Source organism: Mesoplodon mirus (assembly GCF_964341445.2).
Source record: "Mesoplodon mirus genome assembly, chromosome: 4".
NCBI lineage: Eukaryota > Metazoa > Chordata > Mammalia > Artiodactyla > Ziphiidae > Mesoplodon > Mesoplodon mirus.
The window spans coordinates 155,698,936-155,720,866 of NC_138979.1; the positions used below are offsets into that span (position 1 = coordinate 155,698,936).

At 41.8% G+C, this 21,931-nt stretch overlaps 1 protein-coding gene across 2 annotated transcripts in view; it reads right to left on the reverse strand.

Moving 5' to 3' along the window:
* Positions 1-21,931, reverse strand: part of DCAF5 (DDB1 and CUL4 associated factor 5) — a 107,996-nt gene that overhangs the window by 22,076 nt on the left and 63,989 nt on the right. For both annotated transcript variants that reach the window (XM_082619692.1, XM_082619693.1), the window contains exon 7: positions 5,105-5,171. In XM_082619692.1, the coding sequence (XP_082475818.1) occupies positions 5,105-5,171 (67 nt within the window). The remainder of the gene's footprint in view (positions 1-5,104; positions 5,172-21,931) is intronic.

Below are 21,931 nucleotides of genomic sequence, written 5' to 3' on the forward strand. Positions count from 1 at the left end.
TAAAATGTCTTTTATTTTACCTATAATTTTGAAAGATACTTTCCCTGGATTCTAGGTTCCCTAGAATTCTAGGTTGGCAGGTTTTAATTCTTTAAGCACTTTAGAGATACCATTCTATTGTATTCTGGCTTCCATAATTTGACCATCCATCTTATTGTTGCTTATTTACAGGTCATTTGTCCATTTTCTCAGACTGCTTTTGGGCCTTTTCTCATTATCTTTCATTTTCAATAGTTTGACACGATATGCCTAGGTGTGTTGTATTTATTTATCGTGCTTGTGGTTACTGAGTTGCTTGAATCTGAGGACTGGCATATTTCATTTGTTCTGGAAACGTTCAGCCGTTATCTCTTCATATATTGCTCTGCTTCACTTTCTCTCTCTTATCCTTCTGGGATTTCAAGTTCCTATGTTAGATCACCTGTGTCCCACTTGTCTCTTACACTCTCTGTTTTGCTTTTTCCATTCTCCATTCTCATCGTCCTTCAGTTTGAATGTCTTTTATTGACCTGTCTTCTATTCACCAAGCCTGTCCTCTCGAGGTTAAACAAATCCAAAAAATTCTTAGTTTTAGACACATTTTTCAGTTCTACATGATTTTTTTTCTAGGTAGATTCCAATTCTCTGTTGAAATTCTCCATCTTTTTAACCATTTTGTCCATCCATCATTTCTATTTTCTTTATCACATTTACAATATTTCAAGTTCCTGACTGTTTGACTTCAATATTTAGATAATATTGTGCGTTGGCTTCTTCTTTTTTTTTTTTTTTTTTTTGCGGTACATGGGCCTGTCACTGTTGTGGCCTCTCCCGTTGCGGAGCACAGGCCCTGGTCACACAGGCTCAGTGGCCATGGCTCACGGGCCCAGCCGCTCCGCGGCATGTGGGATCTTCCCGGACTGGGGCACGAACCCGTGTCCCCTGCATCGGCAGGCGGACTCTCAACCACTGCGCCACCAGGGAAGCCCCCTCGTTGGCTTCTTTTGATTACTGATCACGTTTTCATGTCTCATAATTTTTTTACTGTATGCTGGACATTGAGGATAAAGAACCATGGAGATTGCTATGGACTGAACTGTGTCTCTTGCAAATTCATATGTTGAAACCCCAAACCCCAATGTGCCTATTTGGAGAGAGGGGCTTTAAGGAGATAATTAAGGTTAAACAAAGTCATAAGGGAAGGACTCTAATCCAATAAGACTGATGTCCTCATAAGAAGAGGAAGGGACACCAGTGATGTGTGTACACAGAGAAAAGGCCATGTGAGAACACATGAGGAGGCAATCATCTGCAAGCCAAAGGAGAGAGGCCTCAGGAGAAATCAAACTTGTCAGAACCTTGATCTTGGACATCTAGCCTCCAGAACTGTGAGAAAATATGTCTCTGATATTTACAGTCTGTGGGATTTTGTTATGGCAGCCCTAGCAAACTAATACAGAGACAAAAGCGGTTTCCTCCATATGCATTTACCCATTCCACTCTTGAGAAAAGAAGGGGCTGATCACCCTCAATCCAATCAGAAGGAACCAGGTCAGCACTGGGTTGAATAAGTCTACTTCTTCTTTTTTAAAAAATATTTATTTGGCTGCATTGGTTCTTAGCTGCGGCATGCGTGATCGTCGCTGCGGCATGAGGGATCTTTCGTTGTGGCGCGAGGGCTTCTCTCTAGTTGTGGCATGGTGGCTCTTTAGTTGTGGCGTGTGGGCTTAGTTGCCCCTTAGTTGCCCAGGGATCTTAGTTCCCTGACCAGGGACTGAACCCACGTCCCCTGAATTGGAAGGCAGATTCTCAGCCACTGGACCACAAGGGAAGTCCCAAGTCTATTTCTGGTTTCAAATGTCTCAAAGGCAAGACCTGTAGGGTGCTTGCTGCAGATCTCTTCCACTAATGGAAGTTCGTGTCCTACTTACATACGAGGAGACTGTAGGATATTACACTCAGCCTTTCTGGCCCAGCTCCATCCTCAAGTGTAGCCCCTGAGGGCTTTTGATGGAGAGCCTGTCAAACCTCTGTTCTCTGCTCTGAACATTCTGTTCTTTGGAAGTTTTAATCTTACCTCTTTATCATCCTTTCCCAAGTAGGTTCAAAATGCCCTGTGGGGCTTCCCTGGTGGCACAGTGGTTGAGAGTCTGCCTGCCGATGCAGGGGACACGGGTTCGTGCCCTGGTCTGGGAGGATCCCACATGCCGCGGAGCAACTAAGCCCGTGAGCCATGGCCGCTGAGCCTGCATGTCCGGAGCCTGTGCTCCGCAACGGGAGAGGCCACAACAGTGAGAGGCCCTCGTATCACAAAAAGAAAAAAAAAAAAAAAAAAAAAGCCCTGTGGAGCAGGACCCTCCCACTAGGGGAACTTTGTCTCCTAAGCACTGTATACTGTGGGCATTTCATTCTGCTTTCCAGCCTAGCCCCCTAGCTCCCAGGGCAACCCCAGCACCTGGCAAATGTCCTATAGGGAAGACTGGTCATGTGTTTGGGGTTCCTCTAGAATCCAGTCTATCCTATCAACACATGTGGCCATCGAAAACTCTGATTTCTTTTGACCCTGGTAGAGTCTGTCCATGGCAGCCCAAACTACAGCCTGTGCACAGATGCCCTCAGGAAAGAACATGGCCAGCACCTTCTGCTCAGTTAAGAAGGGCTCTTCCTTCTTCTGAACTTTAGTTCTCCTAGCAGACTTTGTAACCACAGCTCTCTGACATCTTTAAAAATATGGTTTTTGTAATTTGATTTTTGTACTTATTACAATGGGAGCTACCTACTGCATCCTACGTGGAATCTGACGTCTAACAATTTATTTTTTAATAGAAATTTTACATCGTTCCCTTTTCCTCCTTGAAATAATATTTCTACTTTACCTACCTCCCCCCAAATTTCAACCTAATATATTTTAATGAAAATCTATCATAGTTTCACCAATAAAAATATAATTACAAATTAAAAATTTTCTTTATTTACTGTGACTGTAAGGCTCTAAGTGTTAATATTTCTGTATTGGATTTGAGTTACCATTACAATACTTACTGGAACACAATTGATCAAAACTGATATACTTTTAATGTTTTATAAAAACCAATTATTATAAAAAGGAGAAATTTATTGTAAGTGCATAAGAAGATAAGGTAGAAGATGGTGGAGGGCTGGGTTATAGCCCTATGATTAAAGGATACTTCAGCTTTTTTGGCACCTTAGAAGTTTTTACACCTTAAGGGCAATGCACCATGCCAAGGTTCAAGTGGCCAGAAATTTCTGGAGTACTTCCGATTTTCTGGTGTTTTTTGTTTGTCTGCTTGTTTGTTTGTTTTTCTGTAAAGTGGGGGAAGGACAAAGGGAAAAGGGGAGGTGGGAAAGGACAATACATATGGAATTTGAGAATCCAGAAATGGATTCCTTTAAACCAGCTGTGCCTATACAATCTTTGGAAGGTCCAGGCACCCATTTCCCAGTTTTGATATTGGAATCCTAAATCAGCTATGAGGGTCCCTGCCAACCCAGAGATTGCATACCCATCTACATATAAAGACAGCCTAAGAGTGGCCCGTACCCTAAGTCAGTACAGAAATCAGCAGGAGGTGAAAAAATCTACAATACTACTGTTAATTCTTCCCCCTTCTCTCAATACAAACTTGAAAAAGATTCCAGAGAACAGTCCTGGGGAAGGGGATGATCCACTTTCTGTTTTAAAAGCCACACTGACTTAATAATGAAAAGCTTTTCAAGATCAGGTACAAGATACAATTAAGCCCAAAGATTATTTCTCAGCGAATCAATCTGGGACCTACAGAGGTGGGAGACTTAACACAGAACTATCCCTAGTGCTGGAACATCACGTTTTGTTCAGATAGACTGTTGCTGTCCCATCTGGTTGTGCTTCAAAGGTAAGATGCTTCACTCGTGCTTTCCAAATTCCAGAAGGGGAAAAAGGTCTTTTGTAACTTGTTTGGTAACCAGACCACAGCAACAGGATAGTTTCCAGAAGTAAGCCTCAACAAGTTTTGAAAGGCAGATGTTTGGTAACAATATTGTTAATTCAGCAATAGGCAAGCCAACAACTTTCCTAAACTCTGAGCACTAGACACATTTTGTGTAATATAATCAGCACAGTCCTCTATTACTTTCCAATGGCCATTTTCCAGTTTGATGCCATGTATCACCTGGAGCAGATGGCTGTATTGAGCTGTCCTGAGAACAAAAAATAGACATTTTTCTACCAGTAGGAAGCAACCAGTGTAACACTCATCTGAGCATGTGAGGACACTATTATCAAGAATGAAGAGGGCTTCCCTGGTGGTGCAGTGGTTGAGAGTCCGCCTGCCAATGCAGGGGACATGGGTTCGTGCCCCGGTCAGGGAAGATCCCACATGTCGCAGAGAGGCTAGGCCCGTGAGCCATGGCTGCTGAGCCTGCGCGTCCAGAGCCTGTGCTCCGCAACAGGAGAGGCCACAACAGTGAGAGGCCCGTGTACAGCAAAAAAAAAAAAAAAAAAAAAAGAATGAAGAATGGTCCGCGCTGCCTGAAAGCTCAGATGGCCTAGATCCAAATTTATGGAATGCAGCAGGCTCTTTTTCAGAATACATCTAGAGCAAAAGCAGAAATATTTCTTTCTAATTTCTCTCATGTCTGGGGTTAGCCAAACTCCAGGGAGTACATCTGTCCATCAACAAAGAAAGTTTCCCTTTACCTAACATCACCAGGGAGGCTAAAAGAAAGGCAGAGGCCCTAATAACTGTTTGTAGAGTCATAAGCAGGAATGTGCACATGAATAATAAAGGAAAAGCATGTAAAAAGCAAGGTAATAATACTCCAAGTGTGAAACAGGAGAGAGGAAAATGGACATAAAGGAGATCTATGAAGTCTAAAGAAAAGTTCTTAGGAGGAAAAAAATCTGAGCATGATTATGTCAGATAAGGGTATGCATGAAGGTTATAGCTAAATCTGGCTTCTAATTTTTACTTTAAAATTTACTTTGGTGACTTTCCAAAAATTTTTTTGTATTAAAAGAGAAATATCTTCCTCTACTGCTAAAGATCTGCCCTTTCAGGGCACAGCATGCAGGAGGTCAATAGAGCCAACATTAGCAGCAGGTTCATACTTGGGATACACTCACCTGCTTCTGGATCTGCAGGAATTCTCCACATGTACAGGTTGAAGTCATCAGAGCCTGAAAGGATATACTGTTGGGACAAAAAAAAATCGATTTATTACTTATGTGTTGATTGATAATCTATCTACCTATCTATCTATACAGAAAAAGGTTTTTAAAAATAAACAAGATAAATGAACATATATTCATAAGGCACCACAGAGCAAACTCTCTTAAAAGTATTTGCAAATCCAAAGGCTAATTGGCTAAAACTTGGCAACAACCAACCAACCTGATTTAAAAATGGGCAAAGGACTTGAACAGACATTTCTCCAAAGAAAATATACAAATGGCCAATAATGTGAAAAGATGCTTAACATCACTGATTATTATGGCAATGAAAATGAAAACCACAAAGAGGTACCACTTCACACCCATTAGGATGGCGATTACCAAAAGCAAACAAACAGAAAAAAGTGTTGGTGAGGAGGTGGAGAAGTTGGCACCCACTGTGCATTGCTGGTGGGACTATATAATGGTGCAGACACTGTGGAACACAGTATGGAGGCTCTTCAAAAAGTTAAACATAGAACTACCATTTGCCCATTGATTCTTTTGCAAATATTTTCTCCCATTCTGAGGGTAGTCTTTTCATCTTGTTGTAGTTTCCTTCGCTGTACAAAAGCTTTGAAGTTTCATTAGGTCCCATTTGTTTACTTTTGTTTACTTTTGTTTTTATTTCCATTACTCTAGGAGCTGGATCAAAAAAAGATCTGGCTGTGATTTATGTCAAAGAGTGTTCTTCCTATGTTTTTCTCTAAGAGTTTTATAGTGTCCAGTCTTATATTTAGGTCTCTAATCCATTTTGAGTTTATTTTTGTGTACAGTGTTAGGGAGTGTTCTAATTTCATTCTTTTACATGTAGCTGTCCAGTTTTCCCAGCACCACTTATTGAAGAGACTGTCTTTTCTCCAGTGTATATCCTTGCCTCCTCTGTGATAGATTAGTTGACCACAGGTGCATGGGTTTATCTCTGGGCTTTCTATCCTGTTCCACTGATCTATATTTCTGTTTTTGTGCCAGTACCATATTGTCTTGATTACTGTAGCTTTGTAGTATAGTCTGAAGTCAGGGAGTCCGATTCCTCCAGCTCCATTGTTTTCACTCAAGACTGCTTTGGCCATTTGGGGTCTTTTGTGTCTCCAAACAAATTTTAAGGTTTTTTTTTTTCTGTAAACAAATGCCATTTCCAAGTTCTGTAAAAAATGCCATTGGTAATTTGACAGGGATTGCATTGAATTTGTAGATTGCTATGGATAGCATAGTCATTTTCACAATACTGATTCTTCCAATCCAGTAACATAGTATATCTCCCCATCTGTTTGTATCATCTTTCATTTTTTTCATCAGTGTCTTACAGTTTTCTGCATACAGGTCTTTTGTCTCCCTAGGTAGGTTTATTCCTGGGTATTTTATTCTTTTTGTTGCAATGATAAATGGGACTGTTTCCTTAATTTCTCTTTCAGATTTTTCACCATTCGTGTATAGGAATGCAAGAGATTTCTGTGCATTAATTTTGTATCCTGCAACTTTACCAGATTCATTGATTACCTCTAGTAGTTTTCTGGTGGCATCTTTAGGATTCTCTATGTATAGTATCATGTCATCTGCAAACAGTGACAGCTTTACTTCTTCTTTTCCAATTTGTATTCCTTTTATTTCTTTTTCTTCTCTGATTGCCGTGGCTAGGACTTCCAAAACTATGTTGAATAATAGTGGTGAGAGTGGACATCCTTGTCTTGTTCCTGATCTTAGAGGAAATGCTTTCAGTTTTTCACCACTGAGAATGATGTTTGCTGTGGGTTTGTCATATATGGCCTTTATTATGTTGAGGTAGGTTCCCTCTATGCCCACTTTCTGGAGAGTTTTTTCCTAACTGGGTGTTGAATTTTGTCAAACGCTTTTTCTGCATCTATTGAGATGATCATATGGTTTTTCTTCTTCAATTTGTTAATATGGTGTATCACATCGATTGATTTGCTTATACAGAAGAATCCTTGTATCCCTGGGATAAATCCCACTTGACCATGGTATATGATCCTTTTAATGTGTTGTTGGATTCCGTTTCCTAGTATTTTGTTGAGGATTTTTGCATTTATATTCATCAGTGATATTGGTCTGTAATTGTCTTTTTTTGTAGTATCTTTTTCTGGTTTTGATATCAGGCTGTTGGTGGCCTCATAGAATGAGTTTGGGAGTGTTCCTTCCTCTGCAATGTTTTGGAAGAGTTTGAGAAGGATGGGTGTTAGCTCTTCTCTAAATGTTTGACAGAATTCACCTGTGAAGCCATCTGGTCCTGGACTTCTGTTTGTTCGAAGATTTTAAATCACAGTTTCAATTTCATTACTTGTGATTGGTCTGTTCATATTTTCTACTTCCTGGTTCAGTCTTAGAAGGTTATACCTTTCTAAGAATTTGTCCATTTCTTCCAGGTTGTCCATTTCATTGGCATAGAGTTGCCTGTAGTAGTCTCTTAGGATGCTTTGTATTTCTGCGGTGTCTGTTGTAACTTCTCCTTTTTCATTTCTAATTTTATTGATTTGAGTACTCTCCCTCTTTTTCTTGAGGAGTCTGGCTAATGGTTTATCAATTTTATCTTCTCTGAGAAACAGCTTTTAGTTTTATTGATCTTTGCCATTGTTTTTTTTGTTTCTATTTCATTTATTTCTGCTCTGATCTTTATGATTTCTTTCCTTCTACTAACTTTGGGTTTTGTTTGTTCTTCTTTCTCTAGTTCCTTTAGGTGTAAGGTTAGATTGTTTATTTGAGATTTTTCTTGTTTCTTTAGGTAGGTTTGTATTGCTATAAACTTCCCGCTTAGAACTGCTTTTGCTGCATCCCATAGGTTTCAGATCGTTTTTTTGTTTGTTTGTTTTGTTTTTTTTTGCGGTACGCAGGTCTCTCACTGCTGTGGCCTCTTCCGTTGTGGAGCACAGGCTCCAGACGCGCAGGCTCAGCGGCCATGGCTCACGGGCCCAGCCGCTCTGCGGCATGTGGGATTTTCCCGGACCAGGGCACGAACCCGCGTCCCCTGCATCGGCAGGCGGACTCTCAACCACTGCGCCACCAGGGAAGCCCTGATTTCAATTTTGTTATATTTCCTGAGGCTTGATTTGTGACCCAAGATGTGATCTATCCTGGAGGATGTTCCGTGTGTGCTTGAGAAGAAGTATAATCTGCTGTTTATGGATGGAATGTCCTATAAATATCAATTAAATCTATCTGGTCTATTGTGTCATTTAAAGCTTGTGTTTCCTTATTAATTTTCTGTTTGCATGATCTGTCCATTGGTTTAAGTAAGGTGTTAAAGTCCCCCACTATTATTGTGTTACTGTTGATTTCCTCTTTTATAGCTGTTAGCAGTTGCCTTATGTATTGAGGTGCTCCTATGTTGGGTGCATATAGATTTATAATTGCTATATCTTCTTCTTGGATTGATCCCTTGATCATAATGTAGTGTCCTTCCTTGTCTCTTGTAACCAGGAAGTCTTTATTTTAAAGTCTGTTTTACCTGATATGAGTATTGCTACTCCAGCTTTCTTTTGATTTCCATTTGCATGGAATATCTTTTTCCATCTCCTCACTTTCAGTCTATATGTGTTCCTAGGTCTGAAGTGGGTCTCTCGTGGACAGCATACAGATGGGTCTTGTTTTTGTATCCATTCAGCGAGCCTGTGTCTTTTGGTTGGAGCATTTAATCCATTCACTTTTAAGGTAATTATTGATATGTATGTTCCTATTACCGTTTTCTTAATTGTTATGGGTTGGTTTTTGTAGGTCCTTTTCTTCTCTTGTGTTTCCCACTTAGAGAAGTTCCTTTAGCATTTGTTGTAGAGCTGGTTTGGTGGTGCTGGACTCTCTTAGCTTTTGCTTGTCTGTGAAGCTTTTGAGTTCTCTGTCGTATCTGAATGAGATCCTTGCTGGGTAGAGTAATCTTGGTTGTAGGTTCTTTCCTTTCATCACTTTAAATATGTCATGCCTCTCCCTTCTGGCTTGTAGAGTTTCTGCTGAGAAATCACCTGTTAACCTTATGAGCATTCCCTTGTATGTTATTTGTCGTTTTTCCCTCGTTGCTTTCAATAATTTTTCTGTGTCTTTAATTTTTGCCAATTTGATTACTATGTGTCTCGGCATGTTTCTCCTTGGGTTTACCTTGCCTGGGACTCTCTGCACTTCCTGGACTTGGGTGGCTATTACCTTTCCTATGTTAGGGAAGTTTTCAACTATAATCTCTTCATATATTTTCTCAGGTACTTTCTCTCTCTCTTCTCCTTCTGGGACCCTATAATGAGAATGTTGCTGCGTTTAATGTTGTCCCAGAGGTCTCTTAAGGCTGTCTTCATTTGTTTTCAATCCGTTTTTCTTTATTCTGTTTCGCAGCAGTGAATTCCACCATTGTGTCTTCCAGGTCACTTATCCGGTCTTCTGCCTCAGTTATTCTGCTATTGATTCCTTCTAGTGTAGTTTTCATTTCAGTTATTGTATTGTTCATCTCTGTTTGTGTGTTCTTTAATTCTTCTAGGTGTTTGTTCTTTAATTCTTCTAGGTCTTTGTTAAACATTTCTTGCATCTTCTCAATCTTTGCCTCCATTCTTCTTCTGAGGTCCTGGATCATCTTCACTATCATTATTCTGAATTCTTTTCCTGGAGGGTTGCCTACCTCCACTTCATTTAGTCATTTTCCTGGGGTTTTATCTTGTTCCTTCATCTGGTACATAGCCCTCTGCCTTTTCATCTTGTCTATCTTTCTGTGAATGTGATTTTTGTTCCACAGGCTGCAGGACTGTAGTTCTTCTTGATTCTGCTGTCTGCCCTCTGGTGGATGAGGCTATCTAAGAGGCTTGTGCAAGTTCCCTGATGGGAGGGCCTGGTGGTGGGTAGAGCTGGGTGTTGCTCTGGTGGGCAGAGCTCAGTAAAACTTTAATCCGCTTGTCTGCTGATGGTGGGGCTGGATTCCCTCCTTGTTGGTTGTTTGGCCTGAGGCGACCCAACTCTGGAGCTTACCCAGGCTTTTTGGTGAGGCTAATGGTGAACTCTGGGAGGGCTCACACCAAGGAGTACTTCCCAGAACTTCTGCTGTCAGTGTCCCTGTTCTCATGGTGAGACATAGCCACATTCTGCCTCTGCAGGAGACCCTCCAACACTAGCAGGTAGGTCTGGTTCAGTCTCCTATGGGGTCACTGCTCCTTTCCCTGGGTCCCGATGCGCACACTACTTTGTGTGTGCCCTCCAAGAGTGGTGTGTCTGTTTCCCCCAGTCCTGTCGAAGTCATGCAATCAAATTCCGCTAGCCTTCAAAGTATGATTCTCTAGGAATTTCTCCTGTTTCCGGACCCCCAGGTTGGGAAGCCTGACGTGGGGCTCAGAACCTTCACTCCAGTGGGTCGACTTCTGTGGTATAAGTGTTCTCAAGTTTGTGAGTCACCCATCCAGCAGGTATGGGATTTGAGTTTATTGTGATTGCGCCCCTCCTACCGTCTCATTGTGGCTTCTCCTTTGTCCTTGGATGTGGGGTATCTGTTTTGGTGAGTTCCAGTGTCTTCCTGTCAATGACTGTTCAGCAGTTAGTTGTGATTCTGTTGTTCTCGCAAGAGGGAGTGAGAGCACGTCTTTCTGCTCTGCCATCTTGAACCAATCTCTCAAAAATTTTTTTTAAATTTAGGAGCTTCCCAGAGATCTTTTATGCAAGCCCAAGCATCCTGAACTTCCCTGTTGTCATCTACATCTTTGAGCAGGAAGCCATTGCCAACCGAGCTATGAGTTAATGACAGAGACATAAGCAATCCCCTTTTATGAGGCAGCTTCAAACTGCCTGATCTCAGAAAGAGAGGACACTAAGCCAGATTAGGACTCATAAGAGCACTGTCTAATAGCAACCAGTGAGCAATTCTGAGAGGTCATTTATTTCCAAAGATTAACAAAAGCACTTTGCTTTAAGTTTAGGTCACCATTACTTCCTGCTTTTTGGTCCCATCTGCTTATTCCCCTAGAAAATTAAAGGCCTACGGCTTTCTAAAGAAAATTTCTGGGCTTCCCTGGTGGCGCAGTGGTTGAGAATCTGCCTGCTGATGCAGAGGACACGGGTTCGAGCCCTAGTCTGGGAAGATCCCATATGCCGCGGAGCAACTAGGCCCGTGATTCACAACCACTGAGCCTGCGCGTCTGAAGCCTGTGCTCTGCAGCAAGAGATGCTGCGATAGTGAGAGGCCCGTGCACCGCGATGAAGAGTGGCCCCCGCTTGCCACAACTAGAGAAAGCCCTCGCACAGAAACGAAGACCCAACACAGCCAAAAGTAAAATAAATAAATAAATAAATAAATAAATAAAAGAAATGCATTTCCATTTAGGAAAAGAAAAAGAAAATTTCTGACTTAAAAATGACACTGGGAACATCCAAAAAGTGTAAGTCCAACATATACACAACCTCATGCCTAATGAATACATTACTAAATACTTTGTAATCATTAAAAATCAATTTACCAGTCTTCAAAACACTAGTAATAACATGAGAAAGGATGGAAAGAAACTCATGTTCAAAGATGAAGAAAATGCTATCCACAGGGGCTAGGTGATTTGGCTCAGGGCACAGTGGAAAAAGAAGTGGGTTCAGTTTCCTCATCTGGTTGCTCATTGCTATGGTCTGAATGTTTGTGTTCCCCCAAATTCACATGTTCAAATCCTAATGCCTAATGTGATAATATTAGGAGGTGGGGCCTTTGGGAGGTGATTGGGCCTTAAGGGTGGAGCCCTCATAAATGGGATTAGCACTCTTGTAAAAGAGACCCGGCAGAGCTCCCTAGCCCCTTCCACCATGTGAGGAAACAGTGAGAAGTCAGCAGGCTGCAACCAGGAAGACAGCCTTCACCAGAACCCAATCAGGTTGGCACCCTGATCTTGGACTGCCAGCCTCCAGAACTGTGAGAAAGTAATAACTGAAACTATAAGCCACCCAGTCCATGGTATTTTGTTATGGCAGCCATAACAGTCTAAGATACCCGCTGAGGCTCCTTTAGTTCTAAGATTCTATGATTACTCTGTGAAGGAACGGTGGAAGCCAGATCGGAGCTGAAAGTCCCTAAGCTGCTGGCTCACGGTTGTGTGACAAGTCACTACATAAGTATGTTGAAAATAAGGAAACTCAAAGTCTAATCATGCTACACTTCAATTTAAAAGTTTCCTCAACAAGAGAAACAAACCAAAGACCTCAGGATTTTAAAAATGGGCAAAGTACTTGAACAGACATTTTCCAAAGAAGAAATGTACAACGGCCATATACAAATGGCCAATAAGCACACAGAATGATGCTCAACATCACTAATCATGAGGGAAATGAATATCAAAACCACAAGGAGATACCACCTCACACTCATTAGGATGGTTACTATCCAAAAAACAGAAAATAGTTCCTCAAAAAATTAAAAATAAAATCACTATATGATTCATCAACTCCACCTCTGGGTATATAGCTAAAAGAACTGAATGCAGGATCTCTTAGAGATATTTATATAACAATGTTCATAGCAGCTTTATTCACAACAGCCAAAGAGGGAAGCAACCCAAGTGTCCATCAAGAGATGAATGTATAAACAAAATGTGGTGCATACACATGATGGAATATTATTCAGATTTTAAAAGGAAGGAAATTCTGACAGAAGCTACAACATGGATGAATCTTGAACATTATACGAAGTGAAATAAGCCAGTTACAAAAAGACAAATACTGTATGATTCCACTTATGAGGTTCCTAGAGTAAGTGAGTAGTCAAATGCATAAAGACAAAGTGGAATGGTGGTTACCAAGAGCTAGGGGCAGGGGAGGGAGGGGAGTTAGTGTTTAATGGGTACAGAGTTTCACTTGTGTAAGATGAAAAACTTTTGGAGATAGATGCTCATGATGGTTACACAACAATTTAATGTACTTATCACTACAATATACTTAAATATTTTTCCCTTAAAAATAGAAGAAAAAAAGAAAAGATGAACCCTCATTGTCTTGACTTAGGGTCCATCCAGTAACTCCCTGCAGTTTATGACACTATCTTGTTTGAAGTTAGGAAGTTGGAATTCAGCAGCCCAAAGGCTTTTCTGTCACAGCCTGTTTGGCAAAACTACCTACTGTCAATAGTTAGGGGGAAAAATTCATTAATTACACACGAACCAAGCACTTATATGCCAGGCACTCTGGTGTTTACAAAGATATATAAGGTAATACCTGGGTTCTCAAGGAGCTTAAACCAAGTAGAAAATACACATGTAGGTACGCAGCTACCCTGCCATGAAGTCGAGATCACTAGGTGCCATTATCAGAAACAAGGTGCCTGCTGATTCACAAAAGTCAAGGCAAGATAGATTTGAGCCCTGAGCCACCTACAGGTAAAGATGTGGTAGAAAAAGGCAAAGGAAAGAGGAAAGTTAAAGCTATGGGGCTCATGTTGTCTACTGTTTTAATAGAAACAGGAAGCACGGGTAACTTACTCCTTCATACCCTGCTCATGTCCCTCAGGCCTTAGGGTACTCTAGGGAATGAACACTCCCTGAGAGCAGGCTCCAGCAATGACTCATAGCCCAGCTGCCTAGATCCCAGGTAGAATCACCCTGAAGTGTGTGTTCTATACCCTTTCCCCTCAGAATCAAACTCCAATTGCCCACAGTTGTAGTTGGTTCACTAAATCATCCTTCTTTTCCCTATCTCACTTTTCCACTCCTCTGATATTTACTGCATTTCCAAATAAATTACTTGCACCTGAAACTTGAACCCAAATTAAGACACGTGGGGGAGGGAACACAAAAGAACTGTGCACTAATAATTTATATATAAAACATATTTATTACTCAACAGCTCATCATTTCATGCTCTGTGTTTAAAAGAGGCTATAATACTTCATATAGAGAATTCCTGTTACCCTGTGCACTCCCCTCCCCAATATCTTCCCCAAACTAAACAAACAAAAAATAAATATTAAAAAAAGAGTGAACCAAGGCTGGGCTTATCAGAGGTTTTACTATTTCATTGCAAAGGATCAGTGCTTTCCCATTCGCTCAACTATTCACCAGGGAAAGCCATGAAAAGGTAAAAGGGGACTCCCAGACAGAAAGCTGACGCGCAAGGCTGCCTTAGAAGGAAGAAAACTCCCACAGAGTTGAGGCCTGTTGGATTTAGTGTGACAGCTCCAGAAATAGGTGGAAAATGAGTACCATGTACAGGCTTCCTCTCAGGGACAAGGGCAACTCCTGACCCTTTCTTCCTCTTGCAGCCACCACAAGGGAACAGCTCAGGATAATTTCCAAGGAGGGGGTCTCGACCCACTGCTGGCTAGTCAGACTGTTTAACTGTTCACACACACCAGAACCACAAAACTGCCCTGAGGAATTCATTTATGGCATTTCTTGGTTGTCTGCTGGGCCCCTTCCAACATTAAAAGTTGGCTGCCTAGGATACCGCTGAGAGAGTGAAATAAAAATGAGTTCATCCATTTATTCATTTAGCAAGTATTTACTGAATGTCTACTATGTCTACAGTGTTGGGCACTGTCCCAGAGAAAGGACCGATCAGAAAGAACCTGTCCCTACCTTCATGTGACTTACATTTTATTGGGTGGGGAGAGGAAAAGAATTTTATGCATGTATACTGTGAGTGAAGAGTAAGTAGGGGAAAAAAAGTTAAAAAGAATATATGTATGTAATGTGTCCAGTGGTGGTGTTACAGAGAAAAATTAAACAGCAGGTTAGGGCATGTAGGGAGTGCTGGGGGTGGTTAGTTTCATTTGATACAGGGTAGTCACAGAAGGCCTCTCTGATAATATGGCATTTTGAGTACAGCCCTGAAGGAAATGAGGGAGCAAGTTATACGGCTATCTGGGAGAAGAACAGAAGAATATTCTAGGAGAAGGGACAGAGCTCTGGGCTATTTTAAAATACACAGCAGGGACGGTCCATTGGCTAAGACGCCGTGCTTCCACTGCAGGGCGCATGGCTTTGATCCCTGGTTGGGGAACTGAGGACCCTGCATGTGCATGGCAGCAGCAAACAAACAAACAAACAAATAACACCACCAACAAAAAACCACAAGGTAGCCGAAGGAGCTCTTTTTCTTTTCTCTTTTCCCTCCCTCCATCCCTCCCTTCCTCTCGTTCCTTCTTCCTTTATCTCTTTATCTCTTTCTCTCCCTCCTCCCCTCCCTTTCCTTTCTCTCTTTTTAAACCTTTGCAGAAATAAACATCATTTCAAGTGGACTGAGTCCAGAGATACATTTTTTTTTTTTTTTTTTTGTGGTACGCGGGCCTCTCACTGTTGTGGCCTCTCCCATTGTGGAGCACAGGTTCCGGACGCACAGGGTCAGCGGCCATGGCTCACCGGCCCAGCTGCTCCGCGGCATGTGGGATCTTCCCGGATCGGGGCATAAACCCGTGTCCCCTGCATCGGCAGGCGGACTCTCAACCACTGCGCCACCAGGGAAAAGTTGGTGCCACTTTTCCAACCAATGCACCACCAGGGAAGCCCACAGAGATACATTTAACATCATCAGAGCAGCTGGAAAGATTCCTCTCCTCCCAGGTTGAAGGAGGCTGAAGCCTCTGACTGAGGGGTGAGTGACAAATTAAAAACTCACTTCAGGGGGCTTCCCTGGTGGTGCAGTGGTTAAGAATCCGCCTGCCAATGTAGGGGACAAGGGTTCAAGTCCTGGTCCGGGAAGATCCCACATGCCATGGAGCAATGAAGCCCATGCGCCACAACTACTGAGCCTGCGCTCTAGAGCCCACGAGCCACAACTACTGAAGCCGGCATGACTAGAGCCTGTGCTCCGCAACAAGAGAAGCCACCGCAATGAGAAGCCCGCGCACCGCAACGAAGAGTAGCCCCCGCTCGCCGCAACCAGAGAAAGACCACGCGCAGCAACGAAGACTCAACGCAGCCAAAAGTAAAATATAAATAAATAAATTAAAAAAAACCCCAACTCACTTCACATGAGTGTTTCACCTTGTATCCTAACAGAGATAGATAGAGCAGGGCTCCGAATGAGAAAGAATGTTTTAGGGAGTCCATTATCTAGGCAATAGAAGCCCCATTTCCCCAAATACTTTGAGATATGGGGGATAGGAGGAGGTAGGAGACCCACAGCCTACTTCAGATCAGAGAGTGGAAGACATACTTAATTTTAACTTCGCTTTGTGGGTAATATGGGTGATATCAATGCAAAAATGAGCATTAAGTTGTTGTGAGGAAATCCTTCCCAGCTGGCCACAAAGGTTAAAGGTTGGCTACATTCTAACCCCATCTCTCACTGTTCATTCATTCCGTAGCCCAAGAGGGCAGCCTGTTTACTGATCTTTTTTTTTTTTTTTTAAACCCACATTTGTTTATTTATTTATTTTTGGCTATGTTGGTTCTTCACTTCTGTGCGAGGGCTTTCTCTAGTTGTGGCAAGCGGGGGGTCACTCTTCATCGCGGTGCACGGGCCTCTCACTATCGAGGCCTCTTTTGTTGCTGGAGCACAGGCTCCAGATGCGCAGGCTCAGTAGCTGTGGCTCACGGGCCCAGTTGTTCCGCGGCATGTGGGATCTTCCCAGACTAGGGCTCGAACCCGTGTCCCCTGCATTAGCAGGCAGATTCTCAACCACTGCGCCACCAGGGAAGCCCCCTGTTTACTGATCTTGATGCAGCCCAGTCATCTTAAGTAGAGCTAACCTGAGGCCAGTGCATTTTATCTAATCCACTGTCAGTATGGAGATATTAACTTGTTCAAGCACAGGGACAGAGCAACAACTGCTCCTCTTAATAGATTTCAAGGAACCACCACCATGATCACCACCACCAACAACCAAAAAGAAAAACAAAAAACAAAAAACAAAAAAAACCCATATTAGCACCCTGTCACTATCTTATTTGCCCACATGTCCTCTGTCAATCTATTAACCTTTAGGGAAAACAGTCACTCCCATAATACTCCCTACTCTGGTAGACTGCTATAATGCCCAGCATCCCCTCCAAGAACTCCTGAAACCAAAAAAGTGCCTCCCACCTCTCACCCACCCAAAATCCACGTTAAAAAAAGGAAAAAGTTCTAGCATGCAGGAGGAACAGGCCATCTACTGATATACTCCAAAAATAACCCAGAATATGTCTTAGGTTCTTTGCTAACAGAGAAATCTCTTTCTGCTCAATTTCTCCGCTCCACTTCTCTAAGTAAAATATATGTATATGATACGTGTGTGTAAGTGTAAAGTGTGTGTATGTGTGTGTGCACAGCAGTTAATATTCCCCAGTATCTGCTGATGGAGAAAGAGGTATATCAATCAGCTATTATTCACTGAGTACCGATCAATTTACACAGTTCTCTCTAAGGTTCCTCCCATAGTAATTGATTAATTATTCTCCAGTAAATGGCACGCCTGTCTAATTAACTGTACTGAATAGGATAGAAAAACCAGATGGCTCTCTAGCCTGGATCAGCAACAGCAGAGAAACTGCTATTTAACATTTAAATCAAACACAGCTCTCATTTCTCCCTGACCTTTGTCAGAAGGGGGAAAAAAAATGTGACTGAACCATTTAGTGATGTGCCCTCTGTAAGATTATTTTCAGTAAAAGGTTTGCCAATTGGTATATAATATACCTTTGATCGTATCACTTATACCCAGAGCCTGTCACAAATACTATCCAAAGCAAACAGGAAAAGTTTTCTTTGGAAATGGCCAAAGCCATAGGTTGATTTGATTTTATTTGTGGTAAGAGAAAATACAATTCCATTGGCTACCAATAAAAGCACACAAATATGCATACCCATAAGATTAACACTATTTTTTGCACATGAAGTTACATGCTTTTTGCTTCTTTGGATCATTTGCCATTTCAGCTCCACTAGGCCCCTGGATTCTTTGGTTTATTAAAATAACTAACTTTTATGGGTTCTGAGTAGGAAAAATTCTATTAATAATAAAAAAAAGTTCCATAAAGACAGCCAATAACTGTCGAATAATCAGTAGGGAAGAAATTAAAAAATGCTCTAAATCTCTAACAGCTGCTTGTAACAAAGGAGGCTGCGTTACTTAAAGATGAATCTCTGTTTGGCAAAACTCTTTTGGAAACCTGGGCAAGATGAGGGGTCATCAACCAAACGGTCTTTAACAATCAATTTCTCCTCTGTGGGCCTTAGTTTTTATACTTGGGGACTGGGAAGTGGGGAGACGGCACCACTCATTTCAGTCTGCAAATGTGTATTTATATTCTTTATTCAAGCAAAGGTCTCCAGTCTTTCAGAGGAAGGAATATTATTTCCCTTTTCCCTTTTCTTAAGATACCCAAAAAAGAGGTAAAGCTACTTAAACTCTACAAGGAGAATGGGGCAGGTAGAGCAGGTTATACTCTGTTCCCATCATTAATATCTACCAGGGATTTCCTAGTGGAGCCCAAACTCCTTGTCAGGAACTATATATTAAAGGAGCACTGCCATGTTGTATCACCAGATCACATCAATTCCATTTGTTCCTAAGAGGAAATCAGGTCACCTAGTGGTCCTTTTCAGCTTAACAATTAAAAACCAGACTATATCTAGCAGGTCTGCATATACTCCAAAACCTTGTAAGCTTTCTAAGTTCTACATCAGTAAATGAACTAAAAGATGGTTTAATCCTTGAGTAAAATCTTAATCCAGGATTGCTAATACCTGAAACCCCTTGTTTTCAGGAATTCCATAAACTCCTTAATATTACATGCAAAACGATGTGCATATGTACATTTTTCTGAAATCGTGTTCAAAGCTTTTAGACTTTCAAAGAGGTTCAGGAGTCAAAAAGATTTACAAATAGCTGATTTAATAAACAAGTTATCTTCATGCTACCTTCTCTTTATAAAGTAAAGAGTCTCCTAAAATATTCACCTAAAAGGCTTCCCTGGTGGTGCAGTGGTTGAGAGTCCGCCTGCCGATGCAGGGGACGCGGGTTTGTGCCCTGGTCCGGGAAGATCCCACATGCCGCGGAGCGGCTGGACCCGTGAGCCATGGCCGCTGAGCCTGCACGTCCAGAGTCTGTGCTCCGCAATGGGAGAGGCCACAACAGTGAGAGGCCCGTGTACCGCAAAAAAAAAAAAAAAAAAAAAAAAAAAAAAAAAATTCACCTAAAAAATACATACAACAAGGAATTACTCTGCCATAACATTCTGTGTTCAGCTCTTCCTCATCAGACCATGGAAGAGGCTATCGCCACTTGATCTGAAAACACAGGTGACTGCAGGCCTACGAGGAAGAGGGTACAATCATAGGCAATGGACTGAGTCTAGTCCTGGTTCAGCTACTGATTAGATTTGCAGTTTCAAACTACTCTAGACCTTAGTTTCACATGCGGATGAAACCTGTTCAACTATACCCAAAGGTTGCTGGGAGGATTAGTATGACATGAAAGTGCTTTAGAAGCTAAAGGGAAAAAAATATATGATATAAAAGAAAGGCAAGGAGAAGAAGAAAAAGTTAGCTTAAAGACACAAAGCAAGTCAAAGGATAGAATCTGAGAGTTGCATCTCCCCTATTGAAGGTGTGTCTTCATTTCAGGAGAACATATGGCATGCCAGGCCCCCATGTGAGCTTACTCAGGGCTGCATGGAGTTATTAGGCAAAAAAAAAAATCGGGGTTATAACTTTCTAGGTTCCTTTACTGGCCTGGAGTGCACTTCCTGGTGAATTCCTACACCTCTATTATACCCGTATAATGTCAACACAGAAAGGTTGAGTGGTGACGTAATGTCTGAGGCCAAGCCATGTATTCAAGGCCGTTTTGTTGGATTCACAGTGTACAAGTCAGCTCTTTTCTCCAGGGAATGAGATGTGATGATTTAATTATCATGATTTTAGGGGTCTGCCATCTGTCAAGTTCAAAAGAAAGACCTCTGTAAGTGATCCCCATGTTCAGACACTCCAGGGCTCAGCCCTTTCAAGAAAACTTTATTATTCTTCCTCCTTCCTTCCCTATCCCACTTTCGGCAAGATGTAGGGATTACCAGGCCAGGTGTTAGATGAGACTAACGAAAGAGAAGACTTAAATTACCACACTGTCCATTTCCAGGCCACACAAACCAGTTAGCCTGAAAGACTTACTTCCCAGAAGCCTGAGGTGCTCTGCTGGACTCTCGCAATCTAGGGCAAGAGCCATTTAAGGAATTGTGAAAGAAAGGGAACAAAAGCTGGGTGCTGTCTTACAAGTATGTGCCAGAAAAGCTAGCAGGTGGAAAATTGGCCTTCTTTTTTAACCCTGTTAAGAGATTGGCTCACTAAGTATACAGAGGGGAGTGTGAAGCTTGGGAGACAGAATGTACCTAGTCAGGCTTCAGGGAGAAAATGAAAAACAAAAAAATCCAAGTATGATACAAAAGCAAGGAGGAGAACCTTTGGGTTCAGGCAGCCTCCAGAGGAAGGAATGCTGTTTGCTGTTTTACTAAAAAATTCCTCATTATATTGCAAGATTAGAAGGTGGGCTGCCTTTAAAAAAAAAAAGTTAAGGCTTTATTTGGGGCTAATTTTTCCTGTTGATGCCCAACCAATCTGATGTCACTCATGTCACCTTATCTGATGATAGAAGTTATCGAACTTGAATAAGATTATACTAGCAATAAACAAACCATGTATTTTTAGCCAAAAGTGGGGATGACAGAGTGTATATACAGGGGTTTGAATGAAAATCTCAAAGAGGGTACGAACTGGCAGTCACGCGAATGTGTCTACCACAGCATCTGGCACACAGTAGATGCTCAGTAAATATCTGCTTTCTTATTTTATAAGATGGAGGGGATGAAAATGCATGAAGTTAGGAAAGGTTCAGTAGGAAACAGCAAAAAGGAATGTGTCTCCACTCACCCACGAATTAGTGACAGACCATGAAACTAAACATGATAGAAAAACATCCTGCTGAAGCACAGAGGTTTGAAACTGGTGGCTCTAGAAAAGAATAGGTGTTATGGTACACAGGTTTGTTTAATTCATACAATGAAGTATGAATTTGCTGCAATACTTAAAAATCAGGAAACTTCACGTAACAAATCTTTACTTTTGGCTTCCCTTGAAAAACCCAAAGGCCCTCCTGGCAACAATGGGCTGAAGCTGAGTCAAAGCTTCATTTATATGGCATTCACTTAGATTTAGGATGGGGTGGGCTCTCCAGCTGGCCACAGTCCCCACTACTCACTACTGTTTACTTCTAGCCCAACTCACTCATTTTTGCTGCTTGCCTTGCTAAAAGCATTATGTTGTGACCTTTTGTATAGTGAAAAGGAGTCTCTACTGAGAGCTCAAAAATCTGGGTTCTAGTCCTACTCAAACTGTACATGTCTTAACTTGTATACCTACCCTCTCTAAGCCTGCTTTCTCATCTGTAAAAGGAGGGATTGTACAAAATGATCTCTAATAGCTCTACAATTAGAATTGATATACAATCGTGGCAGCGAGCATGGGGAAGATACAAAGTAGGCTCAGTCGGTTTTATGCTTTATTCTGATCTTGAAATGTTAGTTTCATTTTGGGGCTAATGAATTACCTAGTGAACCTAGGACAGTCTTATAAGAAGTACAGGCTCTCTGGCATAATGGTTTGATTTGTGTGGACTGAGTAATACTGTAATTAAAAGCCAGAAGACTGTCTCAGATAGATAGGTCGCTTACTGCCTTTCTTGACCATGTTCATTCCTATTATGGAAATTTTCAGATTCCTCTCTGGGATGGTTACTTACCCAGCCTATGACTAAATGAAGAGTTCCAGAGCACAGAGCCTCGGGCTGTGGGCGTACTCAAAGCATACAAGAAAAAGATCAAA